Genomic DNA, 21,370 nt, shown 5'->3' with positions numbered 1-21,370 from the left:
ACGTTGAATGATTTGTATATTTGTAAATGAATTTCCCGACCTGAATATCGCACCTAGAATCTCACTGCATAATACAAACTAGCTTTAACAGAAACATTTTGAAATAAACATGGCGATAAGCTTTCATTAATTACAAAGTTAATTAATGATATGTTCAGTGAAACAGAAGAACACGTAGAAGCATTCTGCGAAATATGAATAGATTATCCGTTCGTACTCTATCACAGAACTTTATCAAATACATCAGAGTATAATTAGTATCGCCCCTTAGGGGCGAACTAGAATAATAAACATTTTACAAAAGCCGCAGTAAAACCAATTATGTAACGTGTTTACTGTTTGAAAATACATTATTCGGGGCACTTCGGAGCTCCGGTTATAGCATCGGTTTGTGGCCTCAGAATTTAACAGCCAGGAGTTTGTATGATAAAACTTATTACGAAACGTATACGTTAGCTTTGTTTAGCAGAAACATTATGTTAGCCGACTTCATTTAATTTTGGTTACCTGATATTTTTGTGTTATAGAAGGGAAACACTGGGAAACACTAAAACCTAGTTTTTAGGCCCATGTGTATTTTAATATCTGTGGTCATAGAGTAATAAGATTTCTTGGAATTTGTCGTTTGTGAATGAACGACATTCTGTACAACTCAATCCGATCGGAATTCCTGTGAATATCGGCGACAAATTGAAACAATCTGTTGGGTATTTTCAATTATTTGTTGCCCTCTTAAAGCAACGTAAATAACGACTCGCGTAGGCATAAAATGAAATTTGTTTCAATCATAAGCCCCGTAAGAAATTAAAAACAAATTTAATTATGGAATTGTAGGTTGTTTGATGTTCTTAAAAACTGTTTTAGCTTCTTCCAAGATAATAAAATTAGAATACATTTGAATATTTTCATAGTATAATAATAAAAAGTTCTGCAGAACCGACTTAGGTAAAAATGAGTTTAGTTTGATACTTACTTTACCTCATACATTGTCTGAGAAATCCTATTCTGAATTATGTGTGAAAGTTTGTGTAGATGTTTGGATGAATGTTAGCTAATCACGATATATATTGTACTTTCGGTTTGTATTGTAGAACAATTAATGTCTCTTATAATCCTTTTTAAATATATAGTTTGTAGTTTGTTGTCCGTTTGGTCGAAGATTTGAGAACAAAGAAGGCCGATTTGCTTGCAATGCATCCACACAATTGTATGCGGTCTGTAGAAGGTCAAAGATTTTTTTGTAGCAATTTCCAAGCGTGTGAATAATCCTTTATATATTGTGGGATTGTATCTATTATAATCTATTTGTCATTCATTAAGTGTTGAGTGACGTTCCAAAGACACTATTAAAAAGGCACTTACAGTATTTTCCAATCGATTAAACAAGAAACGAGAAGAAATAAATACGACGTGACTTGACTGTGCTGCGAAGGTTTTTTGAAACATAATACCCGAGTTACACGTGCTTTTAATGTGATATCGGTTTTATACCTTTCATTTAAAGGCTAAAGGCAGTTCTGAAAGACCTCTTGAAATCCGACTTACATTTGTGATTTATAAGGGCAGGTAAGGGTGATATAAAACCTATGAAGCGTAAATACTATGGACTGTTAAATACCTGGTGAATTCAATACTGGTGATAGGTCTCTCATATGTGAGAATCCGTCTGGGTAGGTACCACTGCAATATCTATTTCTGCACATGCAGCAGTGTGTAGTCACTATTGTGGTCCGGTTTGAAGGACATTGTAGCCAGTGTAATTACTAGACATAATAAGACTTAACACCTCATGTCTCAGGATGGCGAGCGCAGTGGAATACCAAACAATACTTTGTAATTCAAAGTTTTGGAAGGTGTTTCTGTTATTTCTGGGCGGTCTTATCACTTACCATAAGTTCTACCAAGCTCGTCTCTTCATTTCAAGCAATAAAAAAAAACATTTCGTTGTTTGGCTTGAAATAAATAATTAGAATATTTATGTTGTCCAAGTAAACAAAATTGCGATTTTTTCTTGCTGGTGACGTTTTTAATTATAATTTTATGCAATTGTTATGAGACTGACAGTTGCTTTAACGAAATCTTCGGTACTATTTTATATGTCTGGAACAAGTAAAACGAGCCTGAGCAGGGTCTTACTCTAATAGACGTCTCGTAGTAAGTAAATAATATAACACTTTATATTTATATAAACTTAGTCTTTATTTCTTTTAGATAATATTGAATAAATATATATTATTCAAATTGATAAAAAAATTAATTTTACGCGTAATGCCTTTTAAATTCACTTACGTACCGCGACAAAATTGAATCTGGAAAGTTTCCAACATAAAAATGGCGAAATATAGGTGTAATAACGACGTTTTGCAGAAACAATTTACTAATTACCTTTTATAGTAGCCTATTTATAATTATTTAGGCATTTCTTTTCGCGGAATTGATTCTTTCATGGGTCTTATTTTATATATATAAATTTACGTTGTGAACGTCTCTTTTGGCCAAACGTATTAGATAAAAGAGCGATATGCCGACCCCACATTTTAAAAGAATATAGGCAAGTGAAACGTTATTTTTCATTTAATTTAATTTATTAATTTCTATTATCATATAACTTTATTTCAATAAAATTCCTTTCAATAATTGAAATTACATTAATTAAGCCTACAGACTACGATCACAAAACAAATCCCTTGCTGCACACAATATTATAAAAGTTTGTTTGTTTGGACGCGCTAATCCCAGAAACTACTGAACCAATTTCAAATTAATTTCACTAATAGAAAGCTACATTATTTCTCAGTGCTATAGGCTATTATCCCGGAAAAAACTTCTCCACGCAGGCAAAGCCGCAGGCAAAAACTAGTACTTCAAAATGGCGGAACAGTATGCATTATAAGACAGTAATCATCAATTCCAACGATATCTACGTAACGAGTAACATGGCGTGACTCGAGCTAATTACAGATACACTGATTGAATGAAGCTTTTGTATGCTATCTGCATATATCAGGTAATTCACACCACGCAATGTCAGATTACAAATTAGGTGCGAGTGCAGGAATAAAAATTGGGTCAGGTCGGTAGTAATGACTTTTTGTGCTATTTTGATTCTTATTTTAAGGTCGTGGTGGTGCTTTGAAAATAAAACGATGTCAATTTACACATAGAGGACATAATTTTCAAAAGTTGTTATTATATTTAAGAAATAATCATTGTTTAGGGTAGGTATAACGTTATGTCAGACGTGGATTTTTGTCTATAATAATACAATAACATTTGACTGATATTTATTTCTTAAATACATTTTGTACATAATATCACAATAATTCTCTCCAAGTCGACGTTGGGGTGGTACAGATGCAAACAGAGGCAGATGTTTAGTGAAATGTGGGCAGTACACGTAATGATAAAAAACAAATTTAAGTAATAATAATAAAACGTAATACATATCAGCATAAGCATCATATTCATCAGTCAATGACTTCTAAGAATATTGCATAGTTAGAAAAGGTCTACATGCCCTCATTCCATTCCTATTCCCAGACGTTTTAAGGAATGCTATTATATCAAAATGTAAATAAATTGCGAAAGTAAATTTAAATACTGAACTTTACGTCACAAGTCTATAAAGTATAAAACGATTTAGCATTTCAAATCCTACAGGAGTAGCTGCAACAGATGACGCGATCGGCAATATATTAGCCTAAGTGGCAATTTAGCATAAATCGATACGGCAAAAATAGCTACCGCTATCGAGAAACGTCTAGAAATATCGCGAAGATCGCTAACGGGTCGAAAAATGGCGCAGTAACAGTGGCGAGGTGAAATATTCCGAAAGAGAACCCGACACAACGTATTTGTACTAATATTATGTATGAAAGCGGTCTGCAAATTGTTCTAATGATAATTAGATACGAGATAAGATAAAGAGAAGTCGACAAGAATCGGGTTACATGGACTTTTAGCGGCTTTAAGGTAGACGCCGCTGTAAAGGAACAGATGGTTGCGTTCCTCTATGGAAGAAGATTTCCAGTCAGACAGATGTTGCGCCTGATCGGCCGCGGCCCCTTCGACGATTCCTATTCGGAGGTGGTATATATGCAGTGCGCAGCGCAAATTATGCTCTCGAAAGCCAGTATTGTCTGTCGCCATCTACCGTGTTTTTTGATGTGCGTTATCACCACAATATAATTATTATATGTCAGTGCATCGATCATCTTATAGTTCTAGTGATGTTGACGAGATAGCGGTATATATTATTAAATGTTCCGCCACATCGGCAGGATGCATGTGGTATCCTTAGTGGTACGCCACTGGCCAGTTATCAGTTTCACATCGAATTTGGGTACGAATTTTTATTGGATTTCTATGGATTTGTCGTTATGCAACATGTCTGGCACGTTACGTTTGGAGAAATTCGAGTGTCGCCTGATTTATTTGCAATTTTACTGCGAACGCTGGAGGTCGATTTTGTATTTTAAAGTGAACAAATATATTGTGATTGCATCGCATTTTTACGTAGTTCAGAGATATATACATTATGCATCTTTCATAGATTTTATTTACTGTTTTGTAATCCTTTCAGGGTCATTTTGAGATTGCGTTAGTAAATTAATACAGATATTCCTCTTTGCCTCCAACATTCTGCGAAATATCCTCCACGAATAACGAACATTTTCACCAAAAATACCAGTTTTACTTTTCTGATTCTTCGATCATTTTCTAGTTTGCGAATATGGCGTGTGCACAAGTGTGATGCTGTCGCTGAGAGGAATTTTCGTAGAGTAAAACTGACATTAGGGTGTGTAAAATTAAAATGACTTTTAATTATTTTGTAATTTTTTTTTAGTATATCTACGGTTAGAAACCAATTGTAAAGTATTACTTTCAAGAAAATAAGTATGCAGATGTATTTAGTTAGACGATGTCACAATACCTAGTATAAATTTGTACCTTGCATAGAATTTATGTTCTGATTTATAATATGTATTCATTATAAAAGATAGATACTTCACCATATCATAAAATGTTTTAACATTCATACTCGAAATTATAACACACGTTCTAGAAATATGGAAGACAAAAGAGGCATCATTAAACGTCTTCACATTGCGGTGAAAAACATTTGCGAAATAAAAATCACGTAATATTGAGATATGCTTTTTGGGCGTAGGTCCACTGGCTAACTTGAAAAGAAAATTTAGCCTTTCTATGACGTCACGCCTTCTGAGGTTTTAATACCTCGTATCCTAATATACTGTGGCTTTTTATTTTCACAGCTACAATAAGACATGTTTTTATAAAAAGTAATTTTGGTTTAAGGATTTTTACGGAGCAGGCAAATATGCAAGGTCGGTGGTCTAGTCCTACGTCCTAGGGCGTCCCCTAAATACCGATACAGGTAGAAAAATTGTGGGTGCGTTGAATTTCTGAAGATTAATATGAAAATGTGTAGAGAAGGGATAATTAAGCCTGCGGTGATGTCCTTGGCCGTAACAAATTCGTATTCAACTATCACCCTTACGCCGGTTTTCTAGAAGACCGTGGTTCTGACCCAGTTGTGATGATATTTGATGTCCTTTGTCGATACATCCTGCAAGACACGCCAGCATAATTCTAGCGACTATCGAGTAGCGTATAATCGTTCACATTGTATTTAAACCAACTTACATTAACCTGTATAGTAAAACACGTCCAGAATATTCCCTTTGTCACAATACAACACAAAATACATAGTAATATTTTACAAAATGGAACCTCCATCGGGAAAATACGTACCATTAAATTTTACTGTCCCATACAATGTTGGCAATATTTTAGATGCCGCGCCCGACGTAAATATTTCGGCTGCAAAATAATCGTAAAAACTGGAACAACTTTTTATGATAATAACTTAAACTCATAATAAGTTTGTAAGTGGTTTCTTTTAATTACGACAACGTGTAACGGCTGTGTGCTGAAATAAATTAAAACTTTTTTTTTATATATATTACTCCCTGTTCTGTTTGAATGTGGGTTTTGCGCAAGACTTTTTCATATATTACAAATATTTTTTATGCTATTTGCTATATGAATATTAAAATAATCAATATTATAAATAAACGAAAATTTTATGAATAAAAAAATATATGGTTTATGCTTTCTTTAGATAATAATAAAAAATTAACATATTTAAATTGATTTTCTTTTGAATCGTAACTCATAAAAGCCAAACACACCTTGTTTTAAGGTATTCGCTGAAGGGTTAAAACAAAGACTGTAGAGTTCAGCCACTACAAACAATTAACCCTAAACTGCATCTAACCACTTACAAAAGTACTGAAAGTGCATCTACACGAGGTACCGAGCAGGTAATAAAGACAGCGACCTTTGCCCTTCTCAATAACTTTATCAAAACCGTAACGAGGTTGACATCTAGGACCGTAGTGTTCAACGTCGGGGCAAACTAACTCAATTAACCGCTCGTATGGCAGATAACAATGTTAATTTTTCCCTCTCACGCTCTTGCACTCGTTAAACTGTTCGGTGAATGTTTTTTCTTTCCTATTTTTATCTACAGGTTTTAATTGACTTAGTTTGTAGTGCCTGTGAAATAGAGAGCAAAGACAAAGACGTGCGCGATAGTTCAGTGTTTTTTTTATGGTTTCATGTTTATACAAATCGATATTGAAATGAAATTACTTGACGGATATTGCGATTATTTGCTTAAGTTTTTTAGGTTCGCTTATTGATTTTAGATCGCTGTTATAATTCATAAAATTTCATGTAAAATTTTACCAATAAGGTGAATATATTCTTTTGTGTTAATTAATGAATGATTAAGTCCTTGGATGCTGCCCGCTTATAATACAATCATTCTAGAAATCTTTAGGGGAGGCTTACGTTTCGAAATGGATATATACTGTGATGATGGCTTATAAATTCCACAAAAATACTTAACATGAGCTCACTAACGTCACAAACTGAATAGATATAGTACGGACACAAGCTAATTTCCAAATTCGATTTCCAACTCGATCTTCCACAAATCGAATCACTGCTCTAGACCAGCCAATCGTTGTTGCTTCGATTTAATGCACTAACAATTCCTCGAATCGAATTTTGCCAACTGAACTATGAACCTTAATTAAACAATGCAAATTCCAAATTGGCCTGATTGCACCGCTGAATAAAACATACAAAAGTACGCGACGAACATTTTGTTTCCCGACCCTCGTTACTAGTGTGACCTAATTTCCAACGTTTTGTGACGACACACGCCTTCGTCTGTTTGCACTAAACTAGAGATCCCTTTGTTAATTTATTTCAGGGAAATTGTGTTCCTTAACCTAATTCCAGTTTGGAATTTGTGAAATTGTTTGTTTATGTTTTTGTTTGGCAGAAAGTCGATGAATAAACAGTGCCAAGTATTTTAAGTGGCTAAAAAAGCTTATATTGATGTAATGTTGGTACTATTACCAACATACAAGAACAAATAAATGGTGAAGTTTATAAAATTGTTTAAATAATATATTGTGTAGCCTTCTGTGATACAAAGTAAAAGAAATTGGACACATCAATCAGATTGTATTATTCAAGCATGTACTCAAAATTATTTGGTTATGACAGTATTTTTATATCATACAAAGAAGTTATTGATGTAGTTGAAATTCGATAGAATTCTAGGTGATATTTGGCAATATTAGTTCAGATTAATAAAAAAAAACAGAGAGTATATAAACAAAGATGGACCAACAAGATTGATAAACGCCATTAAATCTTTTTTTTTATTGCTTTGAATGACGGGAATAACCTACCGTTCGCCTGATGGTAAGCGATACGACCGCCCATAAACAGTACGAACACCATCCCATACCTTCAATTACAAAGTATTGATTGGTATTCCACTGCGCTCGCGATCCTGGGACATGAGATGTTAAGCCTCACTATGTCCAATAGTTACACTGGCTACAATGTCCTTCAAACCGGAACACAACAGTGACTACACACTGCTACTTGGCGGCAGAAGTACACATTGCGTTGGTATCTACCCAGGCGGAATCTCACATATGAGATACCTACCACGAGTAAATCCTCCACGAACTGTTCTCTTACTTAATGTATACGTAGTGGCATGAATCAAGAGAGATAGAAAAGTCTCATAAAAGACACAACCAATTTTTCAGAAACCATAACCAAGACCACACCAGCAGGAGTGTATGACAAAGAAGAAGCATATAAAAGGAAATTGAGACAAAATTCGTACATGTGTTATGGTTCTGGCAACGTGCGCTTGACCATTATAAGATTATATTTCCTACCGCCATTTTGAATTACGTTCCTATTTGGATTTGACCTTTCCTGGTAATTTATTTCCTACTTAATATATTAGTGACAAAAGCGAAGCTACGTTGACACTCTCAATTTCGAGAGATTAGATAACACGATAGTCCAGCAATTACTGTGAGAGCATGTGGGCGTGGGTTCAAATCCTTATTTACATAAACATTAGGGTCGTTTCCTAAAATTGAGTTACATTAACGTCAATTATGTACCTAATTTGGTTGATTTTAGGAAATAAGTACTGTCTATTTCTGTAAGGTTTAGGAGTGGTTTATATAAATGTTTTCCTTCGAAGATACCAACTTCTCAAGAGCAACAAACTCTTCTTGAATATTATTTCTCATCTTCCTATATTATTCTTACTAATATAAATGTTAATTTTTTGAATTTTTTTCTTTCATAAGAACCTTCTCCTAACAATAACAAACACAACAAAAAAAAATAGTGAAATCGGTCCAGCCGTTCACGCTTGATGGCGTGACCAAGGGAAATAAGGATTCATTTTTAAATCAAAACATGTGCAATCAGAAAATAACGTATGAGGTTATTCTATTAATACGTCCTTTCTTTAACACAGTGAATACAAATGGCTTGATGTCCGAAGCCGTCGGGGAAGATGGGTGTTTGAAATACCAATGATATCGTTTAAAGAAAACGTGTCCGGAATAAAATGGAAACTCAATTAAGAATTTTCCATTTATAAGTTCCATTTTAATGTCATCATACGGATAGTAGCATATAGAATAAGAATTTGATTATAAGATTTATTGATATTATGAAATGTAATAATGAATAAATTGTTATACTTATCTAGTGTTGATTGCCTCGGTGTGATACTGCTCTGTGTTCCCGGGTTCAAATCCCGGCTCGAGCGAAATGATATTGGAATTTTCTACTCAGTACTAGGCCGGCCATGTTATTTGTGCCTGATTTGGCAATAGGCTCACTCCCTAGGTATCACATCATGGGACGGAACACACATGAGGCAAAGAGCGTGCCTTGGTTTCACTTTTGCCTACCCCCTAAAAGGCGTGATGTGTGTTTTCGTCTATTGATAGTAATATAATTAACTCGCTAGTTTCTGAACGTACTATACTGATTCCAAAAACTCTTTTACCAAAACAACTACATTATCGTTATTAAAGTTTGGGTTTGAGGTGCCACATGTTTCAAATCCCGGGACTTAAGGATTCGCTGTAATATAGACTGATCATTTTATGAAAAGATTTACATTTACACCGCAGAGCTGCGAGTGTAAAGATAAACAGTTAACAGATAAAGGTACATGCGAAAATATTTTTATAAAAGTTATAGACATCTCAATATAATTAAAGTAACTCATCATTTAATGTCAATAAAAATAAAAATGGTTTTCATAAGTGAACCAAAATGCATTCACTAGAACCTTCTACCCATATAATCGCTTAAAATTTAATTTCTTTCGATTGCAATTGAATAAATTGCATGACGGGTGCTGGAAATTGTACTATAAAACTAAAAAATCGTATGCAATTACGCCATGACACGTTCATATTGAGCGTGCGCCGTTGTTTATTTTTTTCTCTTAATACTGGGAAATTGAAATGGGATGCAGTATTTATGTAGTAATTTAGTTTTTAAAGCCTTTATTATATAGTTCATATTGAAAGGTGTTGAGTTGTATGCGGTTGAGCCTAATCTTTTGAAGATATATGGGATCCGGGAGGTCATATTACTCTGAAAGATTATATAGGTTCTGTTTTCATAAAAAAAAACCTTTAGATAAGGGCTGATTCATCATTAACTTTTACAAATTTTAAAATTTGTAAAATTAAAATATTATAACACTAATAAATTAAATATTACGGAACATGAATGAAACAACTTATTTTGTCATTTATCATTAATTTTCTGTCAGGTTATAGTTTAGTTATTAGGCAACTATTACCTAATGATTGAAAATCCAACCCTAAGTCATAACACCCGTAAATTATATTTATTTCCTTCGTTATTACACATTTAAGTAAATATTGTACAAAAAAGTCATTGAGATAAATGATATTTGTGACATGTACCAGATCGACAGAGAAAAGCAATTAGAGAAGGTTTCAGTAAAAACAAAAAATATAATCGAGATTTGCTCTTTTGGTGGGTAATTACAATAAAATTAATAAGTTAAAATATTAAACGATAAGCTGTTAGCATGACTATCGGAATCTCATAAGCGGGTACGATTCCCTTGTTGGACAAAGAGATTTTGGGTTTTTCTATCCAATATCAGCCCGGAGTCTGGAATTTGTGCCCGATAGGCTCGCCCGCTCGCGCCTATTACATCATGGGATTCTTCCCATTTCCCTTCACCTTCGTATATACGATATATATATATATACCTATATAAACGGTGGGTGCACTATTTGCGCCTCAGTCTACTCCTTCGAGGACAAAACGCGTGAGTGTGTGTTTCAAAAAAATAAATACAAATAAAGATTATTAGCTAAACCACTTATTATAAGACATATTTTAGGTCTTTACTTTGTTAAAGTAATATATGCCTTTATGATTTAGACTAATGGTGGAGATTGTAGAGCTACAATGGAGAGATATGATCTACAGCGAAACCGCATTATGCTTAAGTTACTTTAAAATGTCTAACAAAGTAATTGAATGGCGAAATATTTCTGTATTTTTTTATCGATTCGTAGTATTCTGTTGTAACGACATTTTAAAAACGGTTGAGGTTAATTTATGCTGATTGATTACATATTACAAAATAATTGGTTTTAGTACAAATTTTTACAAAGCGGATTAATCCAAAGAGAATTATAATATACATGGGAATATTAATGAAAATAATATCTAATATAGGTGCAACCATAGATACAGCAACAACAGGGTTAAAGAATTCATATTTTTCAAAATCTGACTTCATAGTCATATTTTCAATGCTGGTTAACGCACAATTCCTATATTATGACTACAACATATAGAATTCAATGAAAATTTTTATTAATTGAAAATTTACTCCGAATATACAGTAATATTTTCACCATATAATTGTTGGGATGGGTCCATACAACCCGAATTCTACCGGCTTCCATTATTTATTTATTTATTTACAGTTCATATACATAACATGTATATCGGCGGACTTAATGCCAAAGGCATTCCTTTCCTTTCGGAAATTTTCCCCTTTTTACCATTGCTAGACACATATTAGTCTCAGTAATAATTAAACAATACTATCCCTCGCATCGACAGAAATAGACCATCGGATTAAAATTTGTTTGACATGATTTTGACTGGTTTACGCCCGAAATTAATAACCAATCCTAATCCAATGTATGCCATCTAAGATTGATAATTCATTCGTTTTTATGGATAAATCATGCCAATAACCAATCCATAGATTCAGTAAGCTATCTCTAACAATAATCGATCTTTGAGAGGACGGATTACAGATCATAGATTACCCTCTGTTTGAAAATGACAGTTTACGCTTGCCAATACTCTATCTACCCGTTTTGACATTTGATTTGATTGTTGTAAACAATCGAATTTTCCAATCGGACCAATTCCTCAGTTTACTCCATATGTTTTGAATATCGCTTACACTGATTTTAAGGGAAACGAAAAGGCAATGGAAATATCCATATTCTCTAGTGACAGTGACGACAGTGATTTGGAGGGACTAGCGATACTGATAGCGAAACTGAAAGTCGCGCTTCATCACGGGTAATGAAAAGAGTTAACTACATGCAGACCCTGAATGAGTTTGATTTCACGTTTGGATAGGCTTTCGAAATCTGCTTGCCAATCATTGTTAGTTAAACTGATCTCGTATATTCGTGTTACTTCTATGTACAAGGTAAATAATTTTTGACATTATTTACAAAAATTACAGTACCTACCGAACTATTAGATAGGTACTAACAAGGGGGGCAATTGCATCGTTTTTCAGGAACTATGGTGTTTCTCCATTCCATCAACTTTTGCTAAGGAATAGGAAATATTTATATTATCTTTTTCAGGACATTTGGTACATGGAAACGTCGCTTCCCTGTGATTGCATTGACATTGCGTTTATCTTTACCTAAAGTTCAAACAATAATAATTGCAACTGCAGTTTTGCACAATATTTGTCGGAATCACAGGCTAGAGGAAATTCCAACCCAAGTGGAATTATCAACTGCTGATATTATTAATTATGAGAACAATATAGAGAATCAAGATGTTGGAGAAAGAACATCATTAACAAATAACTTCTTTACTTAGTAAAATAAAATACCTTTACAATCACTGCTATTTATTTTATTGCTTAACTACATTTGTCATTCAAAATAATAATTACAAATTAACATAGTTTTATTAGTTGAAAGTTAAAACATAACAGGCAAAATTTCCATACATTATCTATACTATTATATAAAGCTGAAGAGTATGTTCGTTTGAACGCGCTGGTCTCAGGAACTTCCGGTTCGAATTGAAAAATTCTTGTAGTGTTGGATAGCCCATTTATTGAGGATGGCTATTATAGGTATATGTATATCATCACACTATGACCAATGGAACCAAAAACGGCTAAAATTGATTACTTTTGAGAGCTTCCGTTGCGTGCGCTGCATAAACGGTTAAAGTTATGCAACAATTATGTATAACGGAATTGTAATTTGTTCCATAACACTGGATAATGTGTACAGAGTCCAATTATTATTATATGGCACCGAGTTTACTGCGTACTTCATACTAAAAACTAAATCCTTTAAAGATTTATTAATATGTTATGAACAATGTTATTAAACTTCAGTGTCAAAATATGTCAGCAACCACATTACTCACGTTCCATTTTGAAACTAATTAAAAGTTTGTATCTTAAATATGACATGTACTAATTATTAATTATTTCTTTTGAGGGCTAAAATACATAAAATATTTTTTATTACTCCAAGTCTTATTTTTCGCAATTAGGCAAATATTGAAACGAATAGTTTGTATGGAAAATACAAAAGTATTTTTTACGAATGGAATATTCTGCATAAAATGGAATGGTCAGGAGGGAACGCATCTGGAAAGGATTGCCAGCGATCTATCGTTGAAGGCAAGCAAGGATAGGCGAGTTAAGATATTGGCATGCCAATAGGAGAGCAATCGAAAGATAGTCGGCAATCTAAGATAGGTTTCAGTCTTCGATAGTAGATACATTATTAATTTCGGGCGCTAGTCTTGATATTGATATGTTATAATTATCTCTTACGTAGTATATTTCTTGTTCCATGATAATTATTGATTGGAATCGTTTATATTGAAATCGAAGCAAAATTTGACTGTGTAAAACTAGTGAAAAATCATTTTGCATCCTCGACTTTTCTGTGTAGACTTTAAAGTCTATCAGGTTAGTTGCTAGTAATATTTACTGAAGCAAAGAGGCGCTGTTTGTTATTTATTGAGTTATTATTGAGTGGCAGGTCTTGTGTGCCAGTCTAATAGGTTACTTAGATACGAATTAGTTTAGAAAGAAGCAACGAATCATGTTCGAAGACGGTTCGGTTTGTTTACGTAACTCGCTCTACATACAGTTCAGATTCAGGCAATTATACCGACCTATCAGTGAGAGGTTTTTCGGCAACCATTGACGTATATTATATAGACACGAACGTATATATAAACTTTTTGTTCAAAATCTGACCTAAAATAGCAACCAGACTCCACTGTTATAACCTATTTATTCACTCGAACAACAAATAATTTTACTTATTTGACTAATATTTTTTATTCAAATCAGGTTTACACTTAGACTCGAGTTTTTATATCATAAGCGCCCCTCTGTACACAACTACGAGCTGTCAATATTGACTATACTAAAGTCAGTTTGAATGGATTGCAGTTCAATTCAGTTGAACACAGTGAATGTTCAGCCAAATCTAGTATGTAATACGTATATTATATCGATATCGACAGCCAATATTACATTTATATACTATTCTTGTCCCCTATCGATATCGACGGTTGACATTATAATATTTCCTATACATCTATATATGTAATGCTTTCGAGTTTAGTGATAGTGAGTATGATCTGTGGACTGGGAGGCCTTAGACTCGATAAGTGGAATCGGACAATACTATGTTAAGCGTTTCCTTACAGGACTTGCCCGAGACTAGTTCGTCCAAAAGGGGTTGATGTCAGCTGAAAGATGAACAAGAATTGTAGAAATAACCCTTTGCTGTGCCAGGTTATTTTTTTACATGGGCTAATTGACCACTCCATCTAAGCAGAGTAGGGTAGAGTTAGAGTATCGACTAACGGGACATTACCCCTTCCCAGTCGACATAATGGCCTGTTTTGATGTCGGATATTAACACGACAACGCGACAAACGTAGACCACTCTTGCGGGTATGACACCTTGTGTGCGGTGATCGCTATCCGGGCAAATACAAATCATACAAAACAATACTAGTTGAAACCCCTTTGTGCCAGTATAATGAACATTGCTACGTTATTTACGTCTCTATGTGTATTATATTTATCCCTTTCTGCAACAGTTCTTAAGTTCAAGGCTACACTTACCTTCAAAGTCCTGCTCGGTGTAATCATGATGTGTGTGTTTCCGCGCCGCTGGGTCCGTCGGAGCCTCGTCCTCGTCCGCCCGCGTTTCCATTTTCCACGGTCTGTGGACAATGAAAATTGAACCTTAGTGGTTTTGTTTATGGTAGTTTATGGGTTTTAGTGCGATGTGTTTATGGCATTCTAAGTTTAAATAATTTGTCTGCATTTAAATAGAGTGAATTGTGTTAAGATCTGAAGATTATAAAAATAAAAAATACACCGTTTCTTGTCGCCTATTTAGGCTTTCTTGTCGCATCTGTATACACATTTAATATAATAAAATATTGAAAATATTTACTGTATAACAATATCTTAATTCTTGTTCATTGTAACTTTTGGATTATAATTAAGCGAAAATAGCGTGACAAATAGATTTTCTGTAAACCTCAACTCTGTAAAGTGGTCTCACCGCTCCGACAATGTTTTAGAATATTAATTAATCGTTAAATGAATAAACCCCAAGCTTGAATAATATTTGGTCGCTCAAAGAGCCGTAATTCGGCGAAAACAATTTTGTCAATTAATTAAATCGCTATTAAGGCTTGTAATCAAGATACCATAGTCTTATCCTTCTACTAATATGAGTTAGCGTATAAACTGGATTTGGCACGTAGATAATGTTTCGGTTTGGAAGTTTAATAAGAACCCCGAAGTAAAAAGATGCTGTATATAAGATTACGATGTCTATCATATTAATAAATGATAATAATGTATTATAAATATATATTATGTACTGTCCCACTGCTGAGGCGCTTTCTCTGCTACTAAGAGGGAATAGATCTTAGTCCAACACGCAGGCCTCGTGCGGATTGGCAGACTTTACATACTTTCAAAATTCCTAAAGAGAATTTCTCGGGTATGCAGGTTTTCTAACAATGTTTTCTTTCACCCTTAAAGCAAGCGGTAATTCACAAAAATATTCACATAACTTTAGAATAGTCAGAAGTGCGTGCTCTTTGGTTTTGAACCTGCAGACTTTCGTCTCGGCAGTCCGTTTCACTCTCAACTCTCTTCGGGTAGTCATCACTTAGGTAGCTAGTGAAAGGCTGGTACGTTAGCTAGGTTAGGGTTCATGTCCTCGCCGGTGAGGATCGCGACGCGTTACCCTTCTATTTCCCCCTACTTGCCAGCCCGAGCTGGCTACTTCGGTTTGTACCTTGTTTTTATTATAAAGTTTATCCCTAATTTAGAATGTTCATAGTTATATAAGTAATTATAATAAGTGGTTTAGAAATAATAATAATTATTCTTATGCTTTGTTTTGACGTATCATAAGTGCAACTTTGTTCGCCTACGTGATAAATAAAGTATTTTATTTAATAACTAGGCTATTGTGGGTCCTCCGAATATATAATAATTTATTTTAAATTTAGCTCTAATCGTCAATGACACCACTAATCTGCAGAAAACTTGAAGTGTCAACAGTTTTCTTATCAAAGTCTCAGAATATATTAAACCAAAAATGAGAGCCAAATTACGTATTGGTTTATTAAGCGGGTCTTAAAAACATTGTGTTTTGTAACAAAATTTGTCAAAGCTATGGATCCATGTTTATATTCATGATAAGTAATAAAGTGCTTCGTATCTATTTCAGTTTTATACAATCATTAATCACATGCGAAAGTAGATGGTCACGCTCTAGTGGAGGCTCAAACGAAAATTATTCCTTAATTCGCAAAATTATGGAGACGTTTTGTAAAGGTTTCATAAATATGTATGAAGCGCGTAGATTTATTCACTTTCAGGGTTAACTAGGTTTTGTTCGTAGTTCCGCTCCTAATAATTCGTTTTAGAGATAAGAAAATAATCTTAGCACTTAGGGGTAATGTGATTTAGATTTGTGAAAAAAATAGCTACAGTCATAGACACGGGATAGAAACGCTCCAACTTGAAGCATCAAGAGTAAAAATAAATGAAGTTTTCGTGAAAATGGCGTTGAAGTAGTTTTATGTCAACGTCAAACGTTCACGTAAACTTAAAAATCATTGAAAAGATGAATTAGTTGATATTTTTAGAAATATAGATTAAACAATTTTATAAACAAAATACCTTTCCATAATATTGATATACATGCATACCGCATACTCATTTGTACGCATATTAAGTACGCAACGGATGCTCTCAAAAAGGATATCTTTTTCCAGTTGTTGCAACATTTTTCATTGATGCCCCGCTCCTATTAGCCATAGCGTAATATTCCTCGGTAAATGGGCTATCCAACACTAAAATATTTTTTCAATACGAACCAGTAGTCCCTGAGATTAACACATTCAAACAAAGAAACAAACTTTGCAACTATATATACATATCTGTATATATTATGAAACAAAGTCCCCTTTTCTGACTGTCTGTATGTTATAGATTTTCTCAAAATCTACTGAACGGATTTTTATGAAATTTGGTACGGAGATAGTTTAAGACCCTGGGAAGGTTTATAGTCTGCTTCCTATTCCAGGAAAATATATAGTGGGACTTTTATACCGGTAAACTCCTTCACGCAGGCGAAGCCGCAAGCAATAGTTAGTATTAGTATAGAAATACCTATAGATATAGATTGGAGATATTACTGCATAGCAAATTGTGTTTCAATTATTTTATTTTAACGAACTAGCTATGAGCATTTATATCACTACCATGATAAAATATGGACCTATTGGATTTCATATTATTTTTTTATTAATCATTTACCATTAAAATCCTAAAGTATCCAGAACACACTGTATAATGGGAGCTATATGAGATGAAAATGCAAATTAAATTCGTTTTCATATTGTTAATACGCATCGGATACGGCTTGCTGACCCGCACCATAGAAACCTATAAAACGATATGTTCAAATTAATTGGTTTTGGAAAAAGGATTTTTTATTATAATATATCAATTTTAATACCCACCATTTTCTAGCATTGAATTAAAGGCACAAAATTCAAAATCAAAGAAGATTCTTTGATTTTGATCAAAGCAGATGCTTTGCCTTCAGATTTGTGAAGCAGTAATTTTATGAATATGGTTTAAGTAATTGCTAATAATTAGTATATTGTAGTCTTCCCAAGACTACAATATACTATGAAGACGACAATATAGTATTTCAGGCGTCAGCTAATAAGAGATATGGCGTTAAATATCGATAGCTAAAATAATTCATTATTTCACTCTTCTGGCCGAGACTATATTTATATTCTATACTAATATATAAAACTGAAGAGTGCTTGTTTGTTTGAAAACGTTTATGCCAGGAACTTCTAAACCGATTTAGATTTTTTTCATTAATAGGAAACTAATTAATTCCTAAGTGTTATAAGCCACCTTTTATCCCGGGACAATATTTATCCCGAAGAAACTATATCAAACGGGCGAAGCTGCAGGCAATAACTTGTATCCGATGAAACCTATCCATTACACATAAATTGTTATTATAAATTCAAGCAATTAGGACATCAAAGCAACTCAGCGTAAATACTTCTCGTACCTCAAGATAATTTTCTAGCGATACGAAGGGAAGACGTCTAGACGGCTTGAAATTCAATTACTATAACAGCAAAGATTTTATTTTCGCTTCGAAAGTTCGTGACCTTTTATACTCGATGTATATTTTTGGTGAGGTTTTGTTTATAAACTTATATGAATTCGTGATGTTTAGGTAAGATAATTGAGTCTTCTACAAGAATTAGGTTAAGAACTTTATAGAAATTTAATCTTGCAATCGTTTATAAATTATTTACACGAATATTGTAAGGTAAAATTTATATTTTCTGTGTTTGTTGTGATGGTCTACAGAAAAGTTCTGGGAATACTTTAACGTACAAAATTACGCGAAAATAGGCTTTAATTTTATTAGATATTATTTTTATTCTTAGAAAAATCCTATGAGGCGGTCTCGGGCCATAGCCAATGTTTGTTTATGTTATTGTTAATGTTTCCTGCATGAGAAGACCTCTCTACACACTCCTATATTTGTGACATCTTATTGTCGGCAAAAGAAAGTGTATCTGACTTCTGAGTAATTATGAGGAATTCTACGATACGTTTTGTGTTTTTGTTACTACTAATTTATCGTTCCATATTTAGTCACTATAAAACTTTGGTCCAATTTAGCCAAGTTATTGGAACAAACATATTCTCATATTGGAAGCCGGAAACGTACATTTCAAGTCGGTGCGTAGTTACTAACTTCAGATACAAGTTTATTGAACCGTGACAAAAACTTCGAAGTCCTAGTATGAAAATCTTGTTTGTAGCTACTGAAAGTTTGTGTATGGTCCAATAGTTTGGGCAAAGCACGGCAAAATGACATTAATAGCAGTCTAGCTGATAACTAGGTCATGACCTTAATTTGCCCCATATTTTATTTAGATCAGTTTACCTTCTGCCTTTGCTTCTAAAAAACATCTGAATATCATGAAACTTTCACATTTTTAATACTAGTAAGATCCCCCCTGAGGTAATACATGTGCGCTTGGTCTCCACAACAAATGCGCGCCCTTGTACGTGGGGACATTTGTCGCGGCCCACGGCACGCGAGTTAAGTGTATACCTCATTGGTTGCCAATTCACATTGAGGCCTATGAGGGCTCCCGAACATTACCTAGCCTTCTCTCCTACTCCCATCCCAAGAGGGTTCCTTTTCCTTTCTCCACACTTCCTTCCCTGGATATCGCCTCCCAACTTTCCTTCAGGTTCCTACTGTTGCTAAGTTGTGGGATTACACTATCCCATTCGCAGGCTTTTCCCGGTGTTGACTACGGAGTCCGCAGTTCGCAATACATAAAAGTACTGAGATTAGAGTGAGATTCTTTGTAATGTATTATTGTAGTATTATCATACAACGCTTTAAGCATTCAGTACGTACCCTTCAGGCTCAGCATTCTTTTTCCACGAGATATAACTTTTTAAAGAGAAACACATTTTATGACCACTGATAACAAGTCTGTTTAAAAATATATTTTTAATTTATCTTAACATATAAAATCACGCCATTGTTTCTAACTTTATTATTAAATACGTGCGCGAAGGTTAGCTGTAAAGTGACATCTAGATGAAAAGGTCACCTAACTAATATTTAATATGATTAAAACTTGTCGCACACATAATTGCGGTATCGCGAACAATAAGAATTATAATTACTTTGTTAAATCCACTTTTACATGCTATATTTTTTAAATACTGAAGGACGACGGCACCAAGCTTCAAGTCTCATAATATCTAGAAATTAAACGGGTTTAATGTTCTTACTGAATAAAAATAATTTTAACAACAAATTAAACCGCCTTCAAAAACCACTCAAAACAAAAAATAATTTCACATAACAGGTATATACTGGATATCAACTTTGAAGTCCGTGTCCAAATAAAATTACTTGCAAAAAAAATCACGTCGAATTGATAACCTCCTCCTTTTTGAAGTGGTTTAAAAATAGTGCTATACATAAAAACTTCGAATTCATGGCATGAAAATCTTATTTGACGCTACTAAAAGTTTGTGAATAGTCCGATAGTTTGGCTTCAGCTAAATAACAGCAATCTGCATTAACCAGGTCATGTTCTTCTGGCAAGAATAGCGAACAATTGCCGGTGCATTCTATAGCAATGCAACCAGATGTGCGCTGTGCCTAATCGATTGGTGCATCAGGAAGTGACTGATGCATGCGACGTGTGCCGTGAATCGTCAATTCTTGTGGGTAGTAAGGAAACGCGCGGTTAAGTTTATGATCCACCTATACTGGTAACTAGATTAGACATTGGTTAACAAGAACAGACATTACTGCTTAACAAGTTTTTCCGCATTTTGCAGATAAAACGTTTAATTATTTTATGGTTTTTGAAGGCGGTTTCATTTTGTGTTATCTGCAATGCTTTACCCTGGAGCTATAAGTACAATCTCAGTATAATAACAGGAATATTCTGATAAGGAAATATAAGACTTGCGAAGATGACATCATAACGAGTCTTAAAATTAATGAGGTAGTTGAAGATCCACAACAAGAAACACTTAATATTTCATATATAAATTTTAACAACCTTAAAATGAGCATTGAGTGTTTAAATACTCATACTTGTTTTATTCTATTATTCCATATACCTGGCTTTGTTTGCTCATTTGGAGCACAACGAACAGAGTGTTTCTCGACAGTAGAATAGAATTCTATTCAGTGTTTTTATTAGTTTATCATAAAATATCAATTAATTGCCTCGGTGGCGTAGTTGTATTACGATACGACTGCAATGCTGAGGTCTCGGGTTCGATCCCCAGATCGGGCAAAGTGACCTTCTACCCCTTTGGGGATTAAAGGCATGTGTGGAATTTAATAATTAAAAGCTTCAAATTATGAATAAAATAATATTAAGATAAAAACATTTTTTATCTTATTGTAATTTTGAAATTGGTGACACATCTCAACATACTCGAAGAACACGACGTTATTTTAATGGCAATTAATTATTTAAACCTAATAAGGACGCTGTGGTTACA

The 21,370-nt window shown here is 33.9% G+C and overlaps 1 protein-coding gene across 3 annotated transcripts in view; it reads right to left on the bottom strand.

Annotated features, from left to right (window-relative positions):
- LOC115456277 (sodium bicarbonate cotransporter 3) overlaps window positions 1-19,919 on the bottom strand; it is a 31,359-nt gene extending 11,440 nt beyond the window's left edge. For all 3 annotated transcript variants that reach the window (XM_037441967.1, XM_037441969.1, XM_037441968.1), the window contains exons 1-2: window positions 19,752-19,919; window positions 14,864-14,964 (exon numbers count right to left, since the gene is read on the bottom strand). In XM_037441967.1, the coding sequence (XP_037297864.1) occupies window positions 14,864-14,964; window positions 19,752-19,807 (157 nt within the window). In that variant the 5' untranslated portion in view covers window positions 19,808-19,919. The remainder of the gene's footprint in view (window positions 1-14,863; window positions 14,965-19,751) is intronic.
- Window positions 19,920-21,370: the final 1,451 nt, after the last annotated feature.

The sequence above is a fragment of the Manduca sexta genome, chromosome 23 (assembly GCF_014839805.1).
Source record: "Manduca sexta isolate Smith_Timp_Sample1 chromosome 23, JHU_Msex_v1.0, whole genome shotgun sequence".
NCBI classification, from domain to species: domain Eukaryota; kingdom Metazoa; phylum Arthropoda; class Insecta; order Lepidoptera; family Sphingidae; genus Manduca; species Manduca sexta.
This window is presented reverse-complemented; position numbering and strand designations above follow the sequence as displayed.